At 42.6% G+C, this 27,720-nt stretch overlaps 1 protein-coding gene across 2 annotated transcripts in view; it reads right to left on the reverse strand.

The window, feature by feature from the left end:
• Nucleotides 1-27,414, reverse strand: part of METTL24 (methyltransferase like 24) — a 140,996-nt gene extending 113,582 nt beyond the window's left edge. Inside the window, exon 1 of one of the 2 annotated variants that reach the window (XM_047733321.1) lies at nt 26,907-27,414. In XM_047733321.1, the coding sequence (XP_047589277.1) occupies nt 26,907-27,224 (318 nt within the window). In that variant the 5' untranslated portion in view covers nt 27,225-27,414. The remainder of the gene's footprint in view (nt 1-26,906) is intronic. The other variant, XM_047733319.1, reaches the window with a different exon arrangement.
• Between the last annotated feature and the right edge of the window lie 306 nt (nt 27,415-27,720).

The following is a 27,720-nucleotide window of genomic DNA, read 5'->3' on the forward strand; positions in this document are numbered from 1 at the left end:
GCTCAGTGCAAATAAATAAATATATATATATTTATATATATATATATATAAAGATATTTTTATAATTTATGGTTTATGATATCTATAGAATATATGATATTATATCAATATCATATATATATATAAAGATATAATGGCTGAAAGAACCCAAATTTGACAACAGTAATAAACCTAAAGATTTAAGAATCTCACAAGCCCCAGAAAGACTCAAAGAAACCTATGCCCAGACACATCAAACTCAAACTATTCAAAAGTAAACACAGCAACAGCTGAGTCTACTAATCTTGGGATGGCCTCAGTGGTGGGCCAGGGTTTGAACATCGAGGTGGGAAAAGCTGAGCCCATCCCACAGGGGCCTCTTACCAGGAGGTCCCCTCCCTATGAAGGCCCAGGCCCAACTCCCCAGGTCCATCTGCTAAATGCCTCTGGCAGCAGACCGCACACAGGCGGGAACCCAAACCAGAGCAGCATCATGAATCCTTTGCCCATCAATCTACCGCCTCCGCCTCACTGCACTGAGTGTGGGCTGGGAGGCAAGGGAACCAGAAATCAAATCAACTCTGACAGGAAAAAATGCACTACAATTCAAGCAGGCCTGGGTAACTTTGAGGAAGGAATTAAGGACAAGAAAGAACAGACACTCAGCTCTAGATTTAATCTCTAAGTTATCCCGGTAAGTTGGAAAGAAATGCCGAACAAAATTTGAGCTGGGTTTTGTTCTTCGACTGACGTCTTTAAATTCCCCACGTTTTCTGTGTGTGTCAAAATAGTTCAAGCCTGCATGAGATTGGAATGCACCAGGGAATGGCTAAAAGAATAAACCATGATGTATTTTAGGTTTTTATCATAGACAGTAGAAAGAGAAGCCAAATTCCTGGAGAGATCCGGTGCAAATGCAAAGGTTCTCATTTGTTTTCATGATGTCAAAACTGTACAGCGTCTGCATACATAGTAGGAACTCCAATGTCAAATCGTGTTTCTCACTGTGGTAGCACATCAACCAGGAAAGGAGGAAGGAGTTTCATTTGTCTTACGGAAGTAAGATTGTATAAGAAAGTTTGCCTAAGAAAACAAATAGGAACTTAAGAAACAACATGAATCACATTTTCAAGGATTCTCTCTTTCACTTCCGAGTTCTCTCTCTCTCTCTCTCTCTCACACACACACACATACACACACAAGCATGCACACTTCTACATACACACACACACCCTATTCAAAACATAGAGGGGACCCGAACTTTCTGGAATTCAAAATCCTAGAATCTTACCATCATCTGAGTCAACACCAATCTGCTAAGAATTCATGGATTTACTCCAGATAGAAAACTCCAGCCAGTAAACATCTCCTCCAAACATTTACCAGTTCCTGAATCATCAGCCTCAGGGCGGAAGGTCTGCAGCACCCCTATAAACCCATTTCAAGGACCCTTGGATACTGAGTAGGTGCCAAAGCCAAAGGAGTAGTGGAGTTAGCAAAGGTTGGGTGTTGGGGGAGAGAGAGGAAAGCCACTGGGATGAGGGAAAGGAATTGAGAAGGGAAGAGAGGAATAGGGGGGTATGAGAAGAAAGAGGGGGTGCTCCCCTAATCCTTGCACAGCCATCTCCACCCTCCCCACAAGGTCACCTGGGAATCTGAGTTATCCATAAAGAGTGCCCAAGGCCCTTTGGTGGCTCTCAGCTCACATCAGTCCTCAAACCTCAGGCCAAACCTCAGGTCTCTCCATGGGCTCCCTCACTGTGATCCTGGAACTGCCAGTCACAGCCACACAGATGCCCCTTTAGCCTCTGAGGCACAATGTTGAGCAGAAAGTCCATCAGTGGTAAAGCTCAGTGCTGCTCAACAATTTTATAGGGAAAGTGTTTTAGTTCTGAAGTCTACACAAGATGTGATTTTCATTACTGGAGGAAATTGAAATGCATCACCCAGAGTCACCAAGCGCAGGGGAACAGGGATCATGGCAGAAAGAATGCATCCCAGAGGCCACACCCCAAGCAGCTGAGCCCCAGAGTCACAGCACCCTGCAGCCACCCGGAAGGCCGCCACGTGGAACAGCAGCCACATGTGGCACAGCACATCGGTGGGGAGCAAGACCTTCCCCGGAAGTCAATGGTAGACGCTGGATGGTGCTTGCAGAGTCTCCTTTGAGAAAGGACATAAACAAGCGGGACATAAGGTACTCCTGCCATGAGTAGGATGGCCCAGGGCGGGCAGAAGGAAAAGAGCCCAGCGGAGCCCAGGACTCCAGCCAAACCAACCACTTCCACACGGTTCAAGGCCATCATCAGTTTCCTGACGAGGCTCTCACACCCCATTGAATATAAGTCATCAGTTGCACAGCATTACATATGTATACATGCATGTGCGCATGTATGTCTCAGCTGCCAGTATATTTTCATTCATTATTAACTCTCTCGTCACTTTCATATTGTCCATATTGCCGCTCTGTGGCCCTTTGGATTGTGATACACTATGAGGCAGCCTGACTGAATCTTCCTGACAATTAGAGAGAAGACTGCGGTTCTGTGACATTCCTCTCATGACTCTGTATTTATAGAACATTTTTCCCTCTGAATGCTCTGTAAGTTATAGTGCCTGACAAGTAGAAGCGTCCCAATAAATGTTTCTTTGTCATCTGTGGGAAGCTGCCAGCGGTGTAACACAAGGGAGAGCCAGCTCGCCGGACAACTGTGGAGCCCAAAGCACTTAAGCTTCAAACCGAAATGGAAGGAAGGATTTACAATCTTTATCACTAAGTGGCCCTTTTCAGGAACATGAAGAATCACTGAGAGAGGCAGACCTTTTCAGAGGTCAATTATTATTGGGTTTGCTGCCGTGGAACTCTCTAGACTCTGAGCTCTCTGGTGAATGGAGTGCGAATCCCCGAGGTCAGAAGGGAAACCGTGAAGAGGCCACCAAGCTTGGTCCAGTTCCCATTTTCCCACTTCAGACTGGAAATGACAAGAGTAAAGGGGACAAACTGTGCGAATAAATACAGCAGATGTAAACTGATGAAAATTTTGACCATATTTCCTAATGGTATGAGGGGAAAAAAGGCTAGTGGTGCTTATATTAAAGAAAAACAGGCATGCTGAAAAAACTTACAAACACTTTACAGAATCCAGAAGACAGAAACTCTTACTAGCTTTAAATTTTACTTGTTTCATCCTTGTAGAGGGGTCACTGCATTCAAAGAGAACTTAAAGAGGAGCCAGAGCAACTCCTTTATAACTAGAGAACATCAAGCTGGGAGAGAGAAAATGGCACATGACTGTCACGTAGGTGGGAGGCGGTGGACTGACTCCAGGCCAGGCCTCGGAGTTTTCTCTCCCCCAAACCTAGGTTTCCTGTTACTACAGACATTATATGTTATTTCAATCCACTGAAATTTTGAGGACATGTGTCACTGCAGCATAACCTATCCTGTCCTGAAACAGGAAGCTAAAAGATGCTGGGTAAAAGATGGTTATCCTTGTTATGTACCCATCCCTGTGGAACCCTCCCAAGGCCACAACATCAGAGACGAACGGTGGGCTGGAGCAGATGGTTGGTTTTATGGACACTCTCAAGGTAGTCAATAAAGAAAAGAAGTGGAATCGTCTAGACAATTCACTGCCAAGACTCCAGGCGGTTAGGAGGTGCTCAGATAAAGACCATAAGGACCTTCTTAGGATCTTATAGGACCTTCTAGAATTATAACACAAATCCTATTCTCTAGTCTGTTCCTTAAATGCCTCCTGTCCTGAACATACCTTTTTTCTCCTACCCACAGCTCTTTCCTTTACTCACCAGTCAGTTCAAATTCCACTATTTAGTCCCACAACGTCCCCCAAGTTTCCTAACCACTCAAGCCTTTACTACGTGCAAAATAAACTAGGCAAAACAGGTTCTTCAACAATCGTCACTTGTACTTCTCATTTTATACTTGATCAAATGTTTGGTGTGATCTGTTTCAAGTATGTTGGTCTTGTTTCTCTAACCGGACTACAAACCTGTGAGAACACTATGTGTTTTACTTCTGTTACAGTCCCCCACAGAAATGGTTCCAAGGAATATTTTTACATTGATTTAAATGCCAAAAAGGGAAGAACATGATATAATCCTTGGGATTGAGGACAACTATTTTATTACTTTGGATGAAAGTAGGGAAAGTCACTAGCTGGGCTTTATAGTAATACTTTAATCCAGCTAACTATAAATACCATTTATTTATTTAGATGGAAATAAGTCATTATCATCCTTAAACGGGTTTTTTTTTTTTTTTTTTCCCAGATGATCTCATGTAACAGGATATTCTTTGACTAGATTTTTTTATGAAGAACAGAAGTTTAATGTGCCTGCTCTGTAAATACTGCTTGGACAGACTAAAATACCTAAACTAAAGATGTTAGGAAACTGATAAACATCCCTATTTTTCAAACTTTTGATTGAAAAAAGTCAATTAAAAGATTTTATTTATTTATTAAAGAAAGCATGAGCGGGATGGAGGGGCAGAGGGAGAGGGAGAAGCAGACTCCCTGCTAGCAGGAAGCCTGAGTGGGGCTCGATCCCAGGACCTGGGATCATGATCTGAGCTGAAGGCAGACGCTTAGCCAACTGAGCCACCCACGCATCCCAGCCTTAAATGTCTGATAGATAAAAAGCGTAACGCCAGTTATAAATTTAAGTTAAAGCCATACATATTCTATACCTTTAAATCATCAAGTTAGGCTGTATCCTATTTGTTAAGAAGAGCACAGAGCTCTTCTACTATATTGAAAGTTTGGTTTCATAATTCCAAAGACCACTGACACGTAACCTTGAACTATAAATACTTACTACTGTAAATTTGATTTGTTAAATGCAGAACAATTAACTGCTTGCGTAGAGGTAAAAACTCTGTCCGTCGTGAGAGCCTGATCCCACAAAGCCTTGCAGGGATGCACTCTCTGATCATTAGGTCCCTGATCTGGTTCCTAACATTCTACCTGCATGACTATGCTGGGGCCATTCCCTTAAAGGAAAATAAATGCATTCCTCCTTGTCGGAATTTGCCTTACAAATAAAGTAACTCCAACATACTCTAAAACATGGCACAAAAATTTTATGGGCTTCAACATATATTAGAACAGAAGCACTCTTCACCTTTCTACCAAACCAACCCGTTAGATCAGCTGACCCTCCGCACCTTCTCTTCCCATGCTCTCTCCTGCTACTAGTTTAGTTATATTTTCACCAGGAGTCATTTGGTTTGTTCCCATGCCAGTTTCTAGCAGTGGTACAGAATTACTGAAATTCTATAATTTAATTAGAATTGAGGTAAACTGATTAAATCTCTGCACAGAAAAAAAACCAAGTCAGTAAAAGTTAGGCATTATTGGGCACCTGGGTGGCCCAGTTGGCTAAGCAACTGCCTTTTGGCTCAGGTCATGATCCCAGAGTCCCAGGATCGAGGCCCACATCGGGCTCCCAGCTCCATGGGGAGTCTGCTTCTCCCTCTGACCTTCTCCCCTCTCATGCTCTCTCTCACCTCAAATAAATAAAATCTTAAGGAAAAAAAGGCGCTATTTTTAAATGCTGCTGCTTGAGTCTGAGGGAAGTAACCTTGAGATCAAAGAACAAAATTACTGAATTCTAAAGGTGTTCTGCACATAGGTTGCTTCACAAGTATTAAGTTCTTGCTCTACTTTGAAGAAACCAAAATCGAACATGAGTGATGCAGTTGAGAAGGGTTTTTTTGGCAAGAAAGACCAGAACTCCAGTTAGGGGCCATCTGTACTCACAGGAAAAGACTGGCAAACAAACATACGTGTAGGTTTTGAGTTAAAAACAGACAGTGTGTACACTTTTTGTTAATCACTGCTTTAACAACCTTCTACCTAGCCGACCAATGACTGTCAAGTGGTGAGTTTCCATTGAAGTTTCTCATCTTGCCAATCAAATGGTCGTAGAGATTCCACAAGCGCACAGAGACAGTGCCCTGTTATTAACCAACTTAGAAAGATGCTAGACTAAGGTCAGTGTGTGGCTGGAAAAATACAAACATGGAGTAGGACTGTGGATAAGGCAGAAGGCCAGAAGAGGTGACGATAACTTCCATTATGTTTGCTTCTCAAGAAGCTATGAAGTTGTCTGCCTTTAAAAACATTTTTTTTAATCTTCAACATTTTTATGACATAAAACAAACACTTATTTACAAATCAAGTAGCATAAAAATCAATAGCAGGGAGGAACCACTGGCTACTATTGTGGAAAAAAATATATATATGGTTCTTCTCCAAGGTACAGCTTAAGGAGACCACGGAGGGCCGAACTGGCCACCAGTAGGACTGTACACCTCGGTACCACGTCACCCACCAGGCCAGGCCTCGTGCGGTCCTGACTCTGTCAGCTGGTGGACTGGACTCTGGGCTGCATCTTCCCAGGGCTCAGCCCTGCCAGCAATGAGGCGCCTGGGGGAGGCAAAATCCCATCACACCGGGGCAGCTCTCAGTTAACAGTGAACACTAGTTACCAAAGCTTCTACACCATGTTGAGGAATCAGCCATCCCAATCATAATGGACACATCTTTCCCCGGAACTCACACCTCCCTGAGGGAGGGAGGGGCTCCTTCAGGGGAGGCCTGGGGTAGGTGAGGCAGAAGTATCTGTATTCGGCAGATGCCTTTGACTCTGATTCTCATCCACTCCCAGATTCAGAATTTAGGGCTTCCTGAGACCTGCGCTCTCCGTGAAAATCACCCGCAAGTGTGTATGCACACAGATGTTCATTGTTCTAGAACGTCTGTCCGTAGCTTCCATTGACTTGTTTTCATCAAATTTTGAAACTCCTGTCTACACAGTCCACGGGAAATTTGGGAAGAAGCTGAACATCAGAATTCCCTGCAGAGAGCCTCCCTGTTGTACTTCTCTCTTTCTCTATTTTTTTTTTTTCCAACAACTCCAATCTGTTCCTATTTCTCCACTTCTATTTTTAAATTGAAAAATTTTGGTTTCAAAATAACTATAATCTAAAAACTCCTTGAATAAAATACCCACCTCTCCCATTCCTATATGGTTTTGTTCTTTAAAAAAAAATTTTTTTAATAAAAACCTCAAGAGCACTTTTGATCTGTTTTTCCTATTAACTTAATGACTTGACCAAACCTATGTGCCTTTATTTTGATTATTCACATCCTCCCTTGCCTATGTTTTTTTGAGTAACAAAATTAGAAATAGAGATAGTACTCTTTTTTCCTGTTCCTTGTCTCAGTGTATCACAGTAACAAGGAAGGATACAACGTTGTGTATGTTAAAAAGACTTCCATCTATGCTAGTGGTTCGGTTTTATAAATAAGAACATTCCCTATCCAGGAAAAAGGCCCAGACATTCAAATTTTCCAAAACAATTCTCAGTATCCAGGGTACCCAAATGAAGTCAAACACTTAGGTTTCAAATGTGGGGTAGCCATCCACTCCTGATTGAGGTTAATGTCCTCTTAGTGCACATTAGGTAAATAAGCCTTTTTTTTTTTTTTTTACTACTTCTGTACAAAATGAATATTCACTATTCAAAGGAACATTCCCTATCGTAATTATACAATCAGTTCAAATTTGTTCTTAAGCAATGTAAGGCATGCTTGAAATTCCAACCTGACAAAATAGCTAAAATTAAGCTTTAAGATATATTCGTTGACTTGGAAAAGATCTAAAAAGCCTTAATATCAAACCTAAAATCTATAGCAATCAACATATTTTCCTAAGATCCAGATTTCAATATGGATGCTGGCATAGTACAGAGTAGAAACAATATTAAATTTGACCTCAGCCAGCTGGGTTATAATCTCTATTTACCTTGAACCAACTATTTTTTAAATTTTTTAAATTAACATATAATGTATTATTAGCCCCAGGGGTACAGGTCTGTGAATCGCCAGGTTTACACACTTCACAGCACTTACCAGAGCACATACCCTCCCCATTGTCCATAACCCCACCCCCCTCTCCCTACCCCGCCCCCCACCACCCTCAGTTTGTTTTGTGAGATTAAGAGTCTCCTGTGGTTTGTCTCCCTCCTGATCCCATCTTGTTTCATTTATTCTTTTCCCACCCCCTAAACCCCCCATGTTGCATCTCTACTTCCTCATATCAGGGAGATCATATGATAGTTGTCTTTCTCCAACTGACTTATTTTGCTTAGCATAATACCCTCTATTGAACCAACTATTTAACAGAGTCCCTCTTGGTGGAATGGAAAAAACAACCATCTCACTCATACGACTGTTGTGAGGACCATTTAGGATAATGACACAGCAAGCTTCTGTAAGCTTGGGAAAAGTTGTTTAAAAGTAAGGTATTGGGGGTGCCTGGTTGGCTCAGTCGTAGAGCACATGACTCTTGGTCTCAGGATCATGAGTTCAAGCCCCACACTGGGAGTGGAGCCTACTTAAAATAAATTGTTAAAAAGTAAGGTATGGGTGGGGCGCCTGGGTGGCTCAGTGGGTTAAAGCCTCTGCCTTCAGCTCAGGTCATGATCCCAGGGTCCTGGAATCGAGCCCCGAATTGGGCTCTCTGCTCAGCAGGGAGCCTGCTTCCCTTCTTCTCTCTCTGCCTGCCTCTCTGCCTACCTGTGATCTCTGTCAAATAAATAAATAAAATCTTAAAAAAAAAAAAAAAAAGTAAGGTATGGGTGTAAGTGCTGTTCCCTTTAATGCAAAATGTCCTGGGGCAGCAAACACATGGATTCCAAATTTCTGCTAAACCCCACCCAGTCCCATTAAAGAGCACCATCAGGCGGGGGTTCCAGGAGTCTCCCACAGTTAATATATCTTTATCTGAACAGAGAAAAGCATGTAGTTTCACACTGGTCATAAATTCCATGGATTTCTGGGCATTATTTTAAACTGAGATATAATTCACATACTATAAAAGTTGCCATTTTAAACAAGTAAGTGGTTTTTTTATACATACACACAGACTGTGCAACCATCATCATGATTTAATTCCAAAATATTTTCATCCCATCCAAAAGAAACCGCATTCCCAGAAGCAGTCATTCTCCATCCCCTCCTCACCCCAGCCTCAGACAACCACTAATCTACTTCCTGTCACTATAAATTTGCCCACTGGTTATTCCATTAAAACGGAGTGATGTAGTATGTCACATTTTGTGACTGTTTTCTTTCACTTAGCTTAATGTTTTCGAAGCTCATCCACGTTGTAGCATGTATCAGAACTTCTTTCCTTTTTATATTATACAATAATATAAATACAATTTCATCAGGTGATGGACATTCGGGTTGCTTCCCACCTCTGGCTCTTCTGAATAATGCTGCTATAAACATTTGTGTACACGTTTTATGTGAACCTCTGTTCTCAGTTCTCTTGGGTATAAACCAAAGAATGCAACTGCTTTTATTTCCAGGAATTCTTGAACCCTACTATTCATGGCAGCAGCCTCTCGGTGAACTCATTTCCATGGGAGATGGAAGGCAGAAGAGTTCCCCAGGGATCCCAAAAGTCACAGGAGGAAATTAAGACGTGCATGAAGGAAAGAGGGGGTTCTGCATGAAACAATTCCTTGCTGCTCCCAAATACCCCAATAATGTGTTTCCCCATGCCATAAAAAAAGCAGTAGCCATCATTAGGCTGAGGGGACCAACACTGGACCAAAGCTGGCACGATTCTCCTAATAATAAGAACCACCAACATGTAATGAGTGCTTACTATATCCAAGGCACTGTGCTGAGCACCTAATATGGATTGCGTAACAGTCGAGAGGATGGAGAAACATGATTTTTTAAAAACAAACACTGATTGCAGCTGATTGTGCCTTCCTAGCAGAACAGCATAATTCATCTCTAGGCCAGGCCTGGAAGGAGAGAGGAAAACAGAAGAAGATAAATTGCCTGCGTAAGAAAATGACATGTATCTGGAGTTCGTTTGCTGGAAGCTCAAGAGAAGAGAGTGGGCAGCAAGGGCGGGATGCCTTGAAAATGGAAGAAAGGAACAGAAGTATAGACAAGAGAAGGCAGGCTCAATGTTGCATGAGTTGAAGAAAATACAGCCAGTAGGAAATTCTCAAAGGCCAAGAACACTTTAAGTAATCAATTTTAAACGGACTTCTGTTTTGAACTGCACTGGTGTCTCCCACTATGACTCTGAGACTTCCAGCAAGGCTTCTGTTGGGATCGTGCTGGGGGACTAAAGAAATGGGCTGGGCAGGGCAGACAGGAGAAAGCTGTGGCCTGGGGTGGAGTACTGCGTGGGAATTCAGAAAGAGTGACCAGCAAACGTTAGCCTTAGACATTACCAGAACATTAGAGGGCAGGGAAAGTACTGGACCTCACATAGCACGTGGTTCAAGCCATCTTACATATGGAGCGCCAGGACCTCAGAAACTGGAAAAGATGGGGTCAGCTGACTGTCATAATACAGCCTGCCCCCAAAATAGACTTGTGTTACGAAAGGTGTGTCACCAGCAGTACTAAACAAAGCACCAAGACTTAACTCCCTTTAACGTTCACTGAATGGCAATGACCTTAAAACAAAGACCTTGAAGACTTTACGATGACATTCCTATGAACGGTCAGAGAGGACCAAAGCTTTTTTCTCAGTGTCCCTGTTGGAAGGTAAGACCATTCTTCTCATGAAGGCCATTGGTGGCCCCCATGTGGAGGTCATAGTTAAGTGGTGCTGAGCCCACTCCCGTAGCAGGGGTCAGCAAAGGTTTTCTGCAACAAGCCAGATAGTAAATACTTTTGATGGTGAGCCAAGAAACAAAATCAAGGATATTAAGTATGTACCTACATAACAAAAGAAAAGACAAATTTCCACAACATCTGTATTGATGAAACTCAAAATATAACAACTGTGCACAATTTTGTATCATACAGATCTACCAATGAGAAGAACAGAACTTTTTTTTTTTTTTTTATAGCTTTTTGGCTTCACTGGGGTTTAAATCCTAAAATCAAGTCAGGTGCAAATGTTCATTTATAAAAGCTACTCTTAGCTCTTGGGCCATACAAAAACAGGTACAGACCAGATATGGCTTGTGACCTCCGTTCTGTCCTCACCAATGTCTGAAGCAAAGTCAGTGCCGGGTGCTCTGTTCCAAGTCTGTAGTGGAATAACCTGATTCAGAAATCAGACACCTGGAAGGGACTCTGGAGTAGCTTTTGAAAGATTCAGATGTTTCTCAAATACTCGGATCTACCACTGCAATGATTAAAATAGCCATTCTTTCAACCGGTATTTACTGAGCACCTACCACGTGCGGGTACTATCAGAGTCATGGCAGACACAGTGGTGAGCCAGACAGACAGCTCACAGTGGTGAGCCACCTTCACAGGGAATGAGACTGCAAACAGGAATAAAAGAAAGAAGGGCACCTGGCTGGTTCAGTCCGTGGAGCCTGCAACTCTTGACCTCAGGGTTCGTGAGTTCGAGCCCCACATAGGGGTAGAGATTACCTAAAATTTTTTTTTTAAATCTTAAAAGAAAGAATAAAAGAAAAAAATTGTCGAGGAGTGGGAGTGCCATGGGAAAAGTAAGAGAAGATCCTACAAAAGAAACTGTGAATGAGGAGCCGCTGGGGAGAAAGCCATTTAGTGAGGAGTTCCTTTTGCTCAACATTCTCATCAATCCTTGTTTTATCAGATGTTTTGCATTTTTTCTGATATGCTGGGGGTGAAGCAGAATTTCGCTGTGTTTTGATCTGCTTTCCCTGTTTGTTGGTAGGAATGATCTTTCGGCATACTCAACGCTGCTCTCTCTCCCCCATATATATATATACATGGTCTTTCAGGTTTCCTTTTCAGATAATTCTCTATTAATTCCCTGTTCAGTTGTCTTTTTTTTTTTTTTTTTTTTTTTTTTTTAAATTGTGAGTGTGTGTGGTGGAGGGGTTGTTTTGGGTTTGGGCAGTGGTGTTTTAAAATTTTGGATATTAACCCTTTATTGGTAACATGCATTCAGTATCTCTCCCAGTCTATGACTTGTCTCTTTACTGTAGGATATTTTTTGGTTTGTTCATAAGAAGATTTTAAATTTTATCTGGTAAAGAATCTACCTGATGTGAGAATTAGTTGTGAGCTATCTATCTCAGTAGGCAAATTGAAAAAGTCATGGGTTTCGAGTTTAAACCTTCATTTCCCCCCTTAGAGCTGTGCCTTATGCAAATTCATGTGTCTCTGAGCCTTGGTTTCCTCATCCACAAAGTAAGGATAATTCCCACCTCATCGGTTTGTTGTGAGAATTAAACGAAAGAATATATGCCACTCTCTGAGCATGGGGCCCCTCCCACCCCACTTTTAAACTCTAACCTTCTTGAAGGCCTTATATTTCCCCTACTACCAAGGTCAATGCTTAGATTTTGCTTACTGTGTTGGTTAAATTGAGTTTATCTTTTAAATGCATATAAGGCACCAAGCATAATAGCATGCACTTAATTGACTAAAACGCAGGGGACGGGACCAGAAAAATCATTCAGCAATTAACTCTTTAACCTCTGATTACTTCACTGGCCTCCTCTGAACTAAAGAAATAACGGTCACAGTAAGAGGCACAGTTAATAGGAGATTTGTAAACATCCTTTTGAGTCAAAATTATATTTCAAAAGCTTGGAAACATGTATACAGTCACATTAACACAGACCAAAATTATTTCACAGCATGTTTTAAAAGATATCCGTGATCAGTTTTGAGGGGAAAAAAATCATAAACTAATGTGAACAGGTCAGCCTTTACAATTTCATAATAAATAAGCTATATAAGGAATACATCTATAATAAAAATTCTAACAAAAACTTATCTGTTACTGCAAGCTTTTTAGATCTTAAAATATATATAATATATATAAAATAATACATATAAAATACATATATGTGTGTGTATGTATATTTATGCATATCGGTGTATATATACATATTATGTATATATGTACATAATATATATAAAACATATATAATATGCTCAGCATATTTTATATATTTTTTATATATGCTCAGCATATTATATATGTTTTAAATTTCAAGAATATTGCTATAAACTTCTCTCTTAGAACTGCTTTTGCTGCATCCCAAAGATTTTGGACCACTGTGTTTTCATTTTCATTTGTTTCCACCTAACTTTTTATTCTTCTTGATTTCCTGGTTGACCCATTTGCTGTTAAGCAGTGTGTTGTTAACCTCCATGTATTTGTGATCTTGCCAGATTTTTTTCTTATGGTTGATTTCCAGTTTCATAGTGTTGAGATCAGAAAATATACACGGTATGAATTTGTTCTGACTTGTTTTGTGGCCTAATGTGTGATCTGTTCTGGAGAATGTTCCATGTACACTTGAAAAGAATGCGTATTCTGCTGGTCTTAGGAGGGAATATTCTGAATATATCCCTTAAATCCATCTGGTCCAGTGTGTCATTTACATCCGGTTTCTTTGTTGATTTTCTGTTCGGATCATCTGCCCATTGATAGTGTGCGGCGCTAAAGTTCCCCACTACTATTGTATTACTGTTGATTAGGTCTTTTGTTTATTAACTGTTGTTTTATGTATTTCCATGCTCCCATGTTGGTTATGTATTTGCAATTGTTATATCTTCTTATTGGCTTATCCGCCTTATTATTGTATAGTATCTTTCTTTGTCTCTTGTGACAGTCTTTGTTTCAAAGTCTGTTTTGTCCAATATAAGTAAGTATTGCTACCATGGTTTTCCTTTGACATCATTTGCATGATAAATGTTTCTCCATCCCCTCACTTTGAACCCGCAGAAAAATCTCAGATAATCAACCTAACCTTTCACCCTCAAAGGAACTAGAAAAAGAAAAAACAAAACTCAAAACCAGCAGAAGGAAAGAAATAATAAAGATTAGGGCAGAAATAAATGGTCTAGAATCTAAAAACAAACAAACAAACAAAAACCAGTAAAACAGATCAATAAAACCAGGAGCCGGTTCTTTGAAAAGATAAACAAAACTGAGAAACCCCTAGCCTTTTTTTTCCAAGGAAAAAAAGAGAAGACTCAAATAAAATCACTAATGAGGGAGGAGAAAGAGCAACAAACATCACAGAAATACAAACAATTGTAAGAGAATACTATGAAAAATCATATACCAACAAATTGTACAACCTAGAAGAAATGCATTAATACCTAGAAACATAGACCCAAACTCAAGCAGGAAGAAACAGAAAATTTAAGCAGACCAATTACCAGCAATGGAAGTGAATCAGTAATCAAAAACTCCTAATAGACAGAAGTCTAGGACCAGATGGCTTCACAGGTGAAGGCTACTAAACACGTAAAGAAAAGTTAATACCTATTCTTCTCAAATGATTCCAGAAAATATAAAAGGAAGGAAAATTTCCAAATCCATTCTATGAGGCCAGCATTACCCTGATACCAAAAACAGATAGAGACACCACAAAAAAAGAGAACTACAGGCCAGTACCTCCGATGAACATACATGCAAAAATCCTCAACAAAATTCCAGCAAACCAAATCCAACAATACATTGAAAAAAATAATTCACCACCATCAAGTGGGATTTATTCCCAGGATGCAAGTGTGGTTCAATGTTTGCAAATCAATCAGTGTGATACATTACATCAGTAAGAGAAAGGATATTTAAAAATATGATCATTTCTATAGATGCAGAAAAAGCATTTGACAAAGTACAACATCCATTCATAATAAAAACCCTCAACAAAGTAGAATTACAGGGAACATACCTCAATATAATGAAGGTCTTATATGAAAAATCCACAGCAAACATCATACTCAATGGGGAAAAACTGAGAACTTCCCCCTAAGGTCAGAAATAAGACAAAGATGTCTCCTCTCACTTTTATTCAACATAGCACTGGAAGTCCTAGCCACAGAAATCAGATAACAAAAAGAAGTAAAAGGCATCCAAATTGGTAACAAAGAAGTAAAACTTTCACCATTTGCAGAAGACATGATACTATATATAGAAAATCCAAGACTCTACCAAAAAACTACTTGAAATGAAATATGAATTCAGGAAAGTTGCAGGATACAAAATCAATACACAGAAATCTGGTGCATTTCTCTACACTACTAATGAAGCAGCAAAAAAGAAATTAAGAAAACAATCCCATTTATATCTGCACCAAAAATAATAAGATACCTAGAATAAACCTAACCAAAGATAGGAAAGACCCATACTCTGAAAACTATAAAACACTGATGAAAGAAATTAAAGATGAGGGGCGCCTGGGTGGCTCTGTTGGTTAAGTGTCTGCCTTTGGCTCAGGTCATGATCCTGGGGTCCTAGGATCAAGTCCCACACTGGGCTCCTTGCTTAGCAGGGAGTCTGCCTCTCCCTCTACTTCTACCTCTTTCTCAGCTCAAGCTCTCTCTAGCTGTCTCTCTCGCTCTCAAATAAAAAACAAAATCTAAAAAAAAAAAAGAAAGAAAGAAAGAAAGAAGTCAAGAAGGAAATTAAAGACAACACAAAGAAATGGAAGACCTTCCACGCTCATGTGTTGGAAGAACAAATATTGTTAAAATGTCTATACTATCCAAAGTAATCTACACATTTAATGTAATCTCTACCAAAATACCAATAGCATTTCTCACAGAACTAGAACAAGCAATCCTAAAATTTGAATGGAACCACAAAAGATCCCAAATAGCAAAAGCAACCTTGAAAAAAGAAAAACAAAATAGAAAGTATCACGACTGTAGACTTGAAGTTATATTACAAAGCTGTAGTAATCAAATATAGTATGGTTCTGACACACACACACACATACACACTAAACAAATGATGTTAGGAAAACTGAACAGCTACATGCAAAAGAATAAAACTGAACCATTTCCTTACACCAACACAAAAATAAATTCAAACTGGATCAAGGACCTAAACGTGAAACCCGAAACCATAAAAATCCTAGAAGAGAACACTGGCAGCAATTTCTCGGACATTGCCATAGCAACATTTTTCTAGATATGTCTCCAGAGGCAAGGGAAACAAAAGCAAAAATAAACTATTAGGACTACATCAAAATAAAAAAAACTTCGGTACAGCAAAGGAAATAATCAACAAAACAAAAAGGCAACCTACTGAATGGGAGAAGATATTTGCAAATGACAATTCCAATAAAGGGTTAGTATACAAAATATAAAGAACTGATATGGGGCACCTAGGTGGCTCAGTCAGTTGGGTGTCTGCCTTCAGCTGAGGTCATGATCTCAGGGTTCTGGGGTCGAGCTCACATCAGCCTCCTTGCTTGGCAGGGAGTCTGCTTCTCCTTCTCCCTCTGTCCCTCTGCTCATGCTCTCTTTGTCAAATGAATAAAATCTTAAAAAAAAAAAAAAAGTACTGATACAATTCAATGCCCAAATAAACAATCAATTTAAAAATGGGCAGAAGACATGAACCGACATTTCTCCAAAGACATCCAGATGGTCAGCAGACACACGAAAAGATGTTCAACATCACTCATCATCCGGGAACTGCAAATCAAAACCACAATGAGATACCACCGCATACCTGTCAGAATGGCTAAAACCAAAAATGAGAGAAACAAGTGGCATTGGCAATGATATGGAGGAAAAGAAACACTCCTGCACCACTGGGAATGCAAGCTGGTGCAGCCACTGTGGAAAACAGTATGGAGTTTCCTCAAAAAGTTAAAAATAGAGTTCCTCTATGATCCAGTAATCGCACTATTGGGTATTTACCCAAAAATACTAACTCAAAAGGATACATGCACCCTGACGTTTATAGCAGCATTATCTACAACAGCCAAATTACGGAAACAGCCCAAGTGTCCACCAACTGATGAATGGATAAAGAAGATCTGGCGTACATACACAATGGAGTATCATTCAGCCATTAAAAAGAATGAAATCTTGGCGTTTGCCACAACATGGGATGAAACTACAATGTATCATCCTAAGTGAAGTAAGCTGGTCAGAGAAAGACAAACACCATGGGATTTCAATCATATGTGGAATTTAAGAAACAAAAGAAAGGAGCAAAGAAAAAAAAGAGAGACAAACTCTTAACTATAGAGAACACACTGATGGTGACCAGAGGGGAGGAAGGGGGAGAGGATGGGTGAAATATGGTTGGTGGGGATTAAGCAGAACACTTATCCTGATGAGCACTGAGTACTATATGGAATTGCTGAATCACTGTATTCCATACCTGCAACTAATACAATATTGTATGTTCATAATACTGGAATTAAAATAAAGATGTAATAAAAACAAAATAAAATTAATTTTATTAATATTAATAATAATAATATAAATATAAAATTAATAAAAATAAACAATAATAAATATTTTATTTTTATATTTTTATTATGTTATGTTATATTTAGATATATTTAATTTTTATATTATTTATATTATTTTATTATTATAAAAAATAAAAATAAAATATCAAGAGTAAAAGAAATATTAAATATCCCAATGAATATTGGGCTAAATTTATACCCCACAGACATACATGCCTATAGCTTTCTGATGTCCAGGGGCCTGCTTCCCAGCCAGCAACACAAGGCTGAACGGAGACCTTCTCCATTGAAGGAACTATTCCCACAGGCTAGGGGTTTCCACCTACATGTTCTAGTTTACTCTACACAACTACCTTGTGGGTTAAGCACCACTGCTCTTCACAGAGGAGGAACCTGAAGTTTAGACCAGGTATGCCACATCCAGTGAGCAGCTGAGCAGAATTTAAACTTCCAATGTCAAGTATAAAAAGGTGAGCCCATCTCACAGGGGAGGATTGATCATAACAAAGTATTTTCATGACATTTGCAAATCTGCATAAATAGGCCTCCGGGATCTCATGCGTTACCTTCACTGGCTTCCCCATATTCTACCCCCAAATCTTCTGGGCAATGAGGCCTCCTTCCACATGTGATCTAATCCCAGGGCTCAAGGAGCATCTCATTAATTAGTACTTTTGAGTGATCTGTTGTGCTCCACTCAAAGTAGATGAAAAATAAAAACACTTGCTGTCATATTGTGCCCAACAGCCAACACTACACAACATGAGAATGGCCTCTGATTTGGGGCCAGTCCCGAAAACATGTCTTTCAACTTGCTCCAACTAAAAGTAAGCGGTCTCCAAGAAGATGGCTTTAAACATGGAGTTTGAGTCATCTCCCCAGAGGCTCATCTAGATGCATGGCTTCATTTACTCAAAACTTGCTTTTCTTTTCCCCAGGAAAAAAAACAACAACAAAAAAAAAACAAAAAAAACAAAAAACAAAAAAAACCCTGCAGACGGTGATCCCATCACTACCCTGTGCAAGGAATCTAACATAAACAATGTCAATGAGAACCATTATATTTAACAAACTCCAGGACGCGCCCCAGCACTGTTTATAAGATCTAAATCGAGTCTTGTTTTAGTTCTCTGTTCTGCTAAATTCAAATGTCTGCTTCATTTTAGATCCAAGGCCCCTTGAAGAGAGCTTCCGGGGCTTTATTCAACATTGTCAAATGTGCATATTCAGACAGGCGTTCAGAACAGCGAACGAGAAACATGACCTCGACCATGCTCGTTCAGGTACAGATGACTGAAGGGCTCCCATACTGCGGTGGCGGAAGGGCTGCTACCCAGCTCCTCCAGCTCGCTGACTTCTAAGCCCATGGCAGGCCTCTGTCCTCCCCTACTGGGTCTCTGGCCCCTGGAGCATAAGCAGGAATGCTGGACATGGCTTCCAGCCGGGACATTTTACATTTACTAATGCCAGGCAAAATCCTCCAGAGTACTCAACCCTCTGCCAAGGGGACCGGCAAGGTTCCAGATGGGGACTGTGCTGCCAGCCTGGGGTCCAAAGGGAGGGTGACAATGGCATCGGGTGTCACCCTAACCCCACCCACCAGCAATGGACGCACAGCACAAGCAAGAAAAACACTTGAGTTAGTTGGAGCCCTGAGATCTGAAAGTTGTTTGTGATCCCAGCGTAGACTCACCCCGGCTGCCCGATACCCCAGACAAAGGGAGCCATGAACAAGGGCTTGATGTCTCTTGTGATAAGTTAGCGGATCGTATAATTTAGTATCTGAAGCTAAATGTAATTATCTTGTCAGGGAAAGATCCCTTGGCCCATAGTTCACTTGAACCCCAATCATCATGTTCTAAAATCTGAATTAAACAGACCAAGCAAAATTGGAGAGAGAAAATTACAGTTGTAACCTTCCAAACCGCCAGTTCTAATTTATCGATCTGCCAAGGTTCTTAGTTGTAAACAACAGAAACCACTCCGGCTAGTTTAAGTAGAAAAGGAATTGATTAAAGATTTATTAGCTTGCAGAACCTCAAGGACAGGAGTATCACCCTCCTGCCAGTGTAGACTGCACTGGCCCACTGCTGGGCACGGACACTGTGGCTCCTTTCACCACCCTGGGCCCTGGATATCCCCACTGGAACCTCAGCCACCACGCCCCTCTGCCGTCCTCAGGCCACTTGCTTCTTCAGATCCCTAAGGTACCAACCAAACTCTCATGCAGGTATATCACGAATGCCGTCCAGGTGCTGGAGGAGTGAGAAAATTATTGTCTGGCTTTTTTTCTTGGAAAGATAGAGAATTCCTCAAACACAGGAGGGAAATTCAAAGGTGTGGTCAAAAGGAATGATCAATACCCAGTCCCTATGGGGTCACGAGTCATAGGAAAAAGGAAGGTCTTCAAGGCTCATTTCAGCCCATAATCAGGTGCCCATAATCAGGTTCCCTGCCCCTTTCCGGTCTCTGCAGCTCTTCCCCAGAACCACTCAGGCCTTCTTCCAGCGAATCGCCATTTTCACCAGTCTCAGTTGACTTCTGTCACTTGCAACCCAGAGACTCTGAATACATAAGTAATTTCATGTTAAAAAGTCTCAAGCTAGGGGCACCTGGGTGGCTCAGTGGGTTAAGCCTCTGCCTTCAGCCAGGGTTATGATCTCGGGATCGAGCCCCACATCGGGCTCTCTGCTCAGCGGGAAGCCTGCTTCCCCCTCTCTCTCTGCCTGCCTCTCTGTCTACTTGTGATCTCTCTGTCAAATGGATAAAATATTAAAAAAAAAAAAAAAAGTCTCAAGCTAGCCAGTTGCAAACAGGGCTGTAAATATTCAGATGCACTGAAGAATTTTTCAGATTTTTTTTTTTTTTTTTTTTTTTTTGCAAAGTAACTTCACATGGACAGGGAAAAAAATGAAAGAACATAAGATTCTAACTTTGGTTGGAGAACCCCAGTTGGGATAATGGGCTGCATAATGATTACATTTACTTTGTCTACTAAAAGTCCTCACAAATAACTTTTTACTTAAAAAAAAAAAAGGAAAATACTGCATCTACAGAGATCTTGTGCACATGTACCCAACTGAATAAAAAAATGACAAATATGCAGATGTCAACTTATTGCCAAACGCTACAGGAAAATAAGGTTATCTGTAAGAATATATCTAGAGAGATCTAGCTAACCAATAAATGAGTAGCTAACCAATAAAGAAACACACAGAAACACAGACGCTAGGCGTATTCACACAAACAAAAAACCTACACTATGTTCCTAGGGGCTCAGGTTCAAGATCCCTGAACTGGACTAGTTAGAAGAATAGAATAAAATACGAGAAAAGCAAAACCCTAAGGGCGAAACTGTACGATACTTACACTAAGTCGTTAAGCAATGTCAAGGACTTGGCTTCTTAGAGTAACTTACAGAAGGTTTTCTATTCTCTATGAATGGCTTCTGGGATAGGAAAGGGACTCCTGGGCTCTGTTTCTGGCTTGTGGCTAGAGCTGGCTGACTCAAGGTGAGTATCTGAAGACATCAAGCTAGAGTCTTGTTACCGTAGCACTTTATCTAGGGAGAAGGTCAAGGAGAGCTGGGATTTCCTGAGCAGCCCTGCTCCTTCTCTGCCCCGAGCAGTCACTTAACGCTTCCTCTAATTCAGTGAGAAATTCCAAGTTTTCCCAATATATTTCTTCGATTTTTTGTCTGTTTTGGCTTTTTTTTTGCTTAAGTTAGGTCACAGTCCATTCTTTCTTGTTTACAACCAAAAGAACATTACATTGACTAAGTATACTCCTCTACCATCTTACTCTCCCCATTAACCAACTCCAGCCTTAGGGAACTCATCTTTCTTTACTAGGAATGACGAAAAAGGACCTTTGGCGTCTGTTCCTCTAATTTTTGTGTGCCCTGTGGCCATTGCACTTAGCAGCATTGACCTCACTTGTCACTTTTTAAGAAAAACAATTGTTAATCTTGACATCTGGCTAAGAGGTTGCAACTTCAAATGCCTTCTGAGATCAGACAGGTAAAGTAGATGGAGAGAACGCTGAGCTGGATTCCGCTGGACACTCTGCATCCCATCTAACGACCCTTACATCCAAATACTTCAAACACTGTACCGTACAGTTCAAAATGAAATTCCTCATGGGCCAAATCTACCTCCTGAGCCATCCACTAACAACCCAGCTGGCTATTAGTTTAAGTTACAGATGGTCCTACTCTGTAAGACTCCTACAACTCAATTTTCTTTCAGTCATTGGAATAGGATAAAAATGCTTCTTGCACAGCAAATTTTCCCACCCTCTCTTAGAGAAAACTCCACAGGCGGGGTGCCTGGGTGGCTCAGTCATTAAGTGTCTGCCTTCGGCTCAGGTCATGATCCCAGGGTTCTGGGATCAAGCCCCACATCGGGCTCCCTGCTCAGCGGGAAGTCTGCTTCTCCCTCTCCCACTCCCCCTGCTTGTGTTCCCGCTCTTGTTATATATCTCTCTCTATCAAATAAATAAATAAAATCTTAGGAAGGCAGGCAGGCAGGCTCCACAGGCCAGTAAGGGGACCCATGTGAGGTCTCCAGAGAACTCGAGGGCTACTTTTGAAAAAAGTTTATCAATGCTGGTAGATTCCTGCTTTTGTGGGTCTCACGGCAAGTGAAGCAGGCTCTTGTTACTTTCTATGAATCACAGAATAAAGAGCCAAACTCCTTGGAAGCACAAGGACTCCAAAGGTGTCACAGCACAGATGGAAAAACCCAGATGCCGACCACCCTTGATGGTCTCCAGTTTAACTACACAGCTCTGATTCTCGTCACAGACTAAAAGGGAAATCCAATTTGAGAAAACGGATAGGGTTTTCTTTTCCTTGGAAAATGGACTGGACAAATGGCACACAAGAACCTAAAATTGTTGGAAAACAATGGCACTTCCGTCAGCAATTCCTTCGCCCACAGAATGCTCTCCGAGGAGCTGTGGGGTTTGGAAGGCGTGCAGAGGCCTACTCCCCGGTCTCAGGCACATCAAAGTTTTAATCAAAACCTGCTTTTCTTTCTGTAACCAAACAACTGCTATTTCACACCCACATATTGCTGGGGCTCATTCAATTACCCTCAACGACTTTGTTTAAAATGAAAATGCTTTCCCTCCTGAGGACAGTGTGAGAGGACTGATTAATGCTGTTCCCTGAGGGACAGAAATGTAAGTACACGGCAAAAATCCAGGTAGCTGGAAACTACTGCTGGGTCGTATTATACAAGCCATTCAAACCTACCTGCCAAGTATTTGGTAAGAATAAGGACTTATAGGGCAGTTGGCTCTAGCAAGGGGATATACTGTGTATCTTCCTCTTCCCCCCTTGATGAAAATCACAGAATTATAAAACTAAGATGTTGTGAAGTGAGGAAGAAAGACCGAATTTTTCCATATGGTTTTACAGAAGAGGAAACAGCTTTTTTTTTTTTTTTCTGACACATTGTTCCAAAGGATCTGTAACTAACAAACCAAACAGCACATCGCTGGGTTCTGTGGCTCTGTGACTCAGACGTCGCTTTTCTCCCCGACACATTAAATGTCAAGTAAAATACCTCCAATAAGAGAGAAGAAATTTCTTTGGGAAGCCTGGCTCCTGTGTTGAGTGCCTCTCCTGCGTAAAGGAGCCCTAGGTTGTGCTGCTGTCTTTTACATGGTTTGCTAACCTCTAAGACAAACATCTACCCAGGACTGTATAAAGAAGCATAAATCTGGGGTGGGGGTGGGGGGGGGCGCCAGGTGGCTCAGTGGGTTAAGCGTCTGACTCTTGATTTTGGCTCAGGTCATCATCTCTTGGCCTGAGCCCCGCCTCAGGATCCACACTTAGCGGGGAGTCTGCTTGAGATTCTCTTGTTCCCTCTCCCTCTGCCCTTCCCCCCTCACTCTAAATAAATAAATAAATAAATAAAATCTTAAAAAAAACAAAAAAAGAAGAAAGCATAAATCATGGAGACCTATCTTAGTGCTCAAAAAATACCCCCCACAAAACACTTCACCCATGTGATCACGGCACATGTCTAAAACAGAGAAACCAGAAAGAAACAGAGAGGAGAAAAAGAAAAAGAATTACCGGAAAATGTTTATGCATGTGTGGTATGCGATCGGGGAGCCTAAGAGCTCTGAGGGAAGGCTTCTGGATATACAAAAGTGCATGGGTTGCAGGGTAGTCCTAACCCCAAAAGGCAGTATTTGTGTGTCATTTGCCCCCATTTCACAATGCCCTAAGGTTACAACCTCTGCTATGAAAGAAGATGTAATATTTAGAGCTAGTTCTTGCACGGCTGGTGAAACAGAGATGGAGGAAAGAGGGGAAGAATTATATGAGGACTACACTTCTCTTTTTTATAACAGATTATTTTCTGGAAGAGAAGCATAAACTGTGATTAAAGTGGCAATATAATTGCAGAATTTTTGTGCCTCCAACACCTGCAAAGGAAGCACGTGGACAAGAAACCCTCAGCAGCCCGATTATTTCATGCAGGTTTTCAACCACCCCAAAACCAAAAGGCGTCCTCAAAATAGAATGGAACTTTCTCTCCTTCACCAATCTGGTAGGTGCCTTCCACAAAGTAACCAAGAACCTAAATCACATTGTTTACCATTATTCTCAACAAACAAAATTTAAATAAAGTGAGATCCAAGGTTTTTAAGCACAGAACTTTCAAACTTTCATTATACCAATTATTTAATGCCATATGGAGCTTACATTTCACATCTTGATAGGAGGCTAAAAAAGGAACAAGATTTGTCCCCAGGGAGATAAGAGATCTCAAACTCTATTCCCAGAAGTGGGAGAACAGATTAGATAACTGGTCTTCTCGGTTTTGAGGAACGTTTTAATTCAACTGAAAAAAAAAAATGGGGAAAATGAAACAAATTCCAGATTCCCACTATCTAGGAATGTGAGGAAGTTAGAATGTATATCTTTAAAAAAAGTAAATAAATAGATAGCTGGGAGAAAGGAAATCCAGGGACAATTCTTCCGTAGGAAGCTAAAAAATTAAACAGTATTTTAAAAATAACAATAAACTTAATTCTTTCTTACACATTTTTAACCAAAGACATTTAGAGTTACCATAATAGGCTGAGATACTAAGATTCTTATATATATATATTTTTTTTTTACATATCAGTGTCTCGGGAGTAAGCATTTCCTAGGGGTCACTCTGGGAAATACAATCCTTTCCATCAAGCACAACTGTGGGAACAAAACACTCAATCTTAAATGGATTACCAGGTCGTAATACAGACAAAGCAACTCACAAATCAGAATGCATCTCTGTTGTCATTCCCAACTGGGGAAAGATCAGCATAGAAGGAAGTAGGACAGATAGGGGAAGGTTTCCAAGCGATGACCCCAGACCTGACCGTTCAAGGACGGAAAGGGCATGAATCATGGGAAAGGAGTATGGCCCCACCCACAAGTAAGAGAATCCACGTAAGCCAAAGGAATGGAGATAGTTTACAACAAGTAACATTTGGGAAACGGCTGAGACTAAAGACCAATGACTGAACATTAAAGCTATGATTATTGAGTGCTTGTAACATACCAGACTCTAGACCATATATTTCCTTTTGTTTTTTTCCAATTAATTTTAATAAAACAGAACCCCAGGGATCAGACCCAGGTGACTCGGTTCTGGTAGTCACCCTCACTCCCTAGTTGATCTCTAATCTCATGGCTTTAGTCCCACTTGTACACTGATGACTCCCACATCTCTATCTTCAGCCTTGACGTTTCCTCTGACTCCAAACTCGTATGTCCAACTGCCTGTTTGACATTTCCACCTGGGTGTCGACTAGATATCTCAAACTCAACATGTTTAAAAACAACCTCCTGATTTCTGTCCAGCACCGCTCCCCCCCACCGAAAAAAAAAAAGCTGAACAGTAACAAAAACTCTCCTCCCTCCTCCTCCCTCCCAAGCAGAATCAGACCACTCCTCACACCTCCACCTCTACCACCGCATATAAGCCACGTCATCTCCAGCCTGAATCACGGTAGCAGACTCCTCAAGGGGATGGACATGAACTTTCCCTTGAGTGACCCTCTGAGTCTGTGCATTCCAACCCTTTCCATTTGCAGGACAGGCTCCAGTTACTGTTGTCTGAAGCAGAGACCAAGATTTAAGAGTGATTCTTGGACCGGTGACAACAGAAACAACAGAGGCTGAGGGCGGATATGAGAGGAAAACTACAGGGAAGGGTTGAAGGGACCTCTGAGGACATGGAGAGAAACAAAAGAACTTGAACTTTAAAAAAATATCAAGTCCTAGGTTAGACTTTTTTGACTCCTCAGCCAGAGTGCAAGACTTTAAGTAGTACAGTATTGGTCCCATTACTAGAGGCCTAAGGTGAGTGCCTCCCTCAGCTGACTTTGAAGTCATTCTGGGCCCCCAGCACCTGATGCAGCATCTGGGACCTGGGAAGCCCTTGGCAAAGGTGTGCTGGTGGCCTAAAGTGGTACCATGTTAATTTAAATGCATGAGGAGCATGAAGAAGGGAGTCGAAGAGCAAATTAAGACTTTACTTGGGAAGTGAGGTTTCAGAAATAGAAAAAAGTACTTGAGTTGATCCAGGAAGATAACACTGATGGCCAGGTGGGTACAGCAGGGGTATTGTGCATCAGAGGCAAAGCCTGGGGGAAAGGAAAACGGGAAGAAATGGTGGGCTGTGACACTGAAAGTAGGTTAGACTGGGAAGCTAAAGAAAGCAGCAGAGTGAAAGGAAGAGTTCTCCCTCTCCCCAAGAGGCTGGTGGTGGGGGACAGGAAGTGTTTAAAAGAAAAAAGGATGCGCCCGGGAACAGAGAGAAGTTGCAGGAGAGGATGCAGTTAGGGTTAATGGGCTATGAGGTCCAGGCCAGCTTAGCTCGGACCTGCCCTGCCGCTCTTAATCTTTTCATCCCGGAGTACCTAGTAAATGACTGAGCTCCAAAAGGAAGGTGAGAGGGCCAGAGGCTTAACAACCAACCAGAGGTTAAACTTGAACCACTCACTGAGGTGTGAGCCAAGAAGTTAATGCGGTAGGAAGAGTAACACTGTCGAGGGCTGTGAGACAAACCTAGATTACTCAGTCCTCGAGGTTCCCACTCACTGGCCATCAGGAGTACCTGGGGCTCGGCTTCTCACCTTGCGCCGACCACCCTGCCAATGTCTGCCGCGCAACTGAAGGGAAATTAGGCTGGAAAGTGGATCTCCATCACCGCGACGAAGGTACAGTGGAAAAGCCACGCACAGTGGCTATGCAGCCGGTTTCGTCCGGGCCTCAAGGAGAAAACCGGTGGGAAGCACAGAATAGAAATGACACCCAACACCTTGCTTTTCCTTCCGCTGCCCATCACTCACACCCTCTCCTCACTAAAATGTAAGCTCCTCGAGAGCAGGGCTTGGTCCTTCCTGGCTGGCTGCGCGCCTGGCGGGGGATCTGGCACTCAATGGACGCTGAGCAGATACCGGAGCACACTGGGCTCGGTCCTGCTGCGTTATATGTGGGCATTGAAGGATGCCACCACCGGAGCCGCCAGAGAGGGCTGAGGTGGGAGAAGCTAAGACTTCTCTGAAGGGCCCAGTGGGGCGGCCTGCCGGGGCCGATCGGGGGGCCTCTGGGCGCGTCCAGGAGGAGGATTCGGGTATCAGGCCCAAGAATGCACCGTCTGCAACTGACCTTCCGGCGGGGATGCCCGCGCGGGGCGCAGCAGCCCGGCTCCGGCGTCCCGCTCCCGCCGCCCTCCGGAGGCGCTCGGCGCCCGCTGCGCACGTAGGTCACCTGCCTCCTGCTGGCGCCGCGGGGCGGGCCGGGCACAGGCGGCAGGTGCGGCCCCGGCGGCCTGGGAGCCGGGCCCGGCGGGGCGCTGCGGGCCTGGGGTCGGGGCCCAGAGGGCCGCAGCTCCGCGCACAGCCGCAGGCCGAGCAGCAGCGCGGCGCCGAGCACACACCGGCGCAGGGCGCCGCAGCCCCTCCCGGGAGGCCTCTCCCGCGCCATGGCGGGGGCCCGGGCCGGGGGCTGTGATCAGCGTTCCGCGCGCCCTGCCAGGCCAGCCGCGGGGACGAGCCGCCCACGGTGAAAACTCCCCCGCGGGCCGGGGCGCGGGCTCGGACCCGCCTCCCCACCCCTGCGATCTAGCACAGCCTCGTTGTAATCTTATCCTGCCCAGCCCAGCGTGCCGGGCCCCTGGAAGGGGCGAGGGGCGCCCTGATGGGCGGGGGCTTACCGGCGCAGGCGGCTCGGAGGAGCAAGAACCCAAGCCCGGGGGCGGGGGGGGGGGGGGGGGGGGGGGCGTGTCTCTAGGGGGCGCCCTCCACCCGGGCCTCCGGAGCCTGGCGTAGTCGGAAAGCTACATGGCCAGAAAAAGCGCATTCCTAACAGGGTCCTTAATGGGTGGTAACTTCGTTTTCTAGCATTAGTATTGTTGGAGAAACACAGGAGGAGAGGTGAGCTGCCAGGTTTGCTACAAGGAGCGAGTTCTGATTGTCAAGCA

This window comes from Lutra lutra, chromosome 6, assembly GCF_902655055.1.
Source record: "Lutra lutra chromosome 6, mLutLut1.2, whole genome shotgun sequence".
Taxonomy (NCBI): Eukaryota; Metazoa; Chordata; class Mammalia; order Carnivora; family Mustelidae; genus Lutra; species Lutra lutra.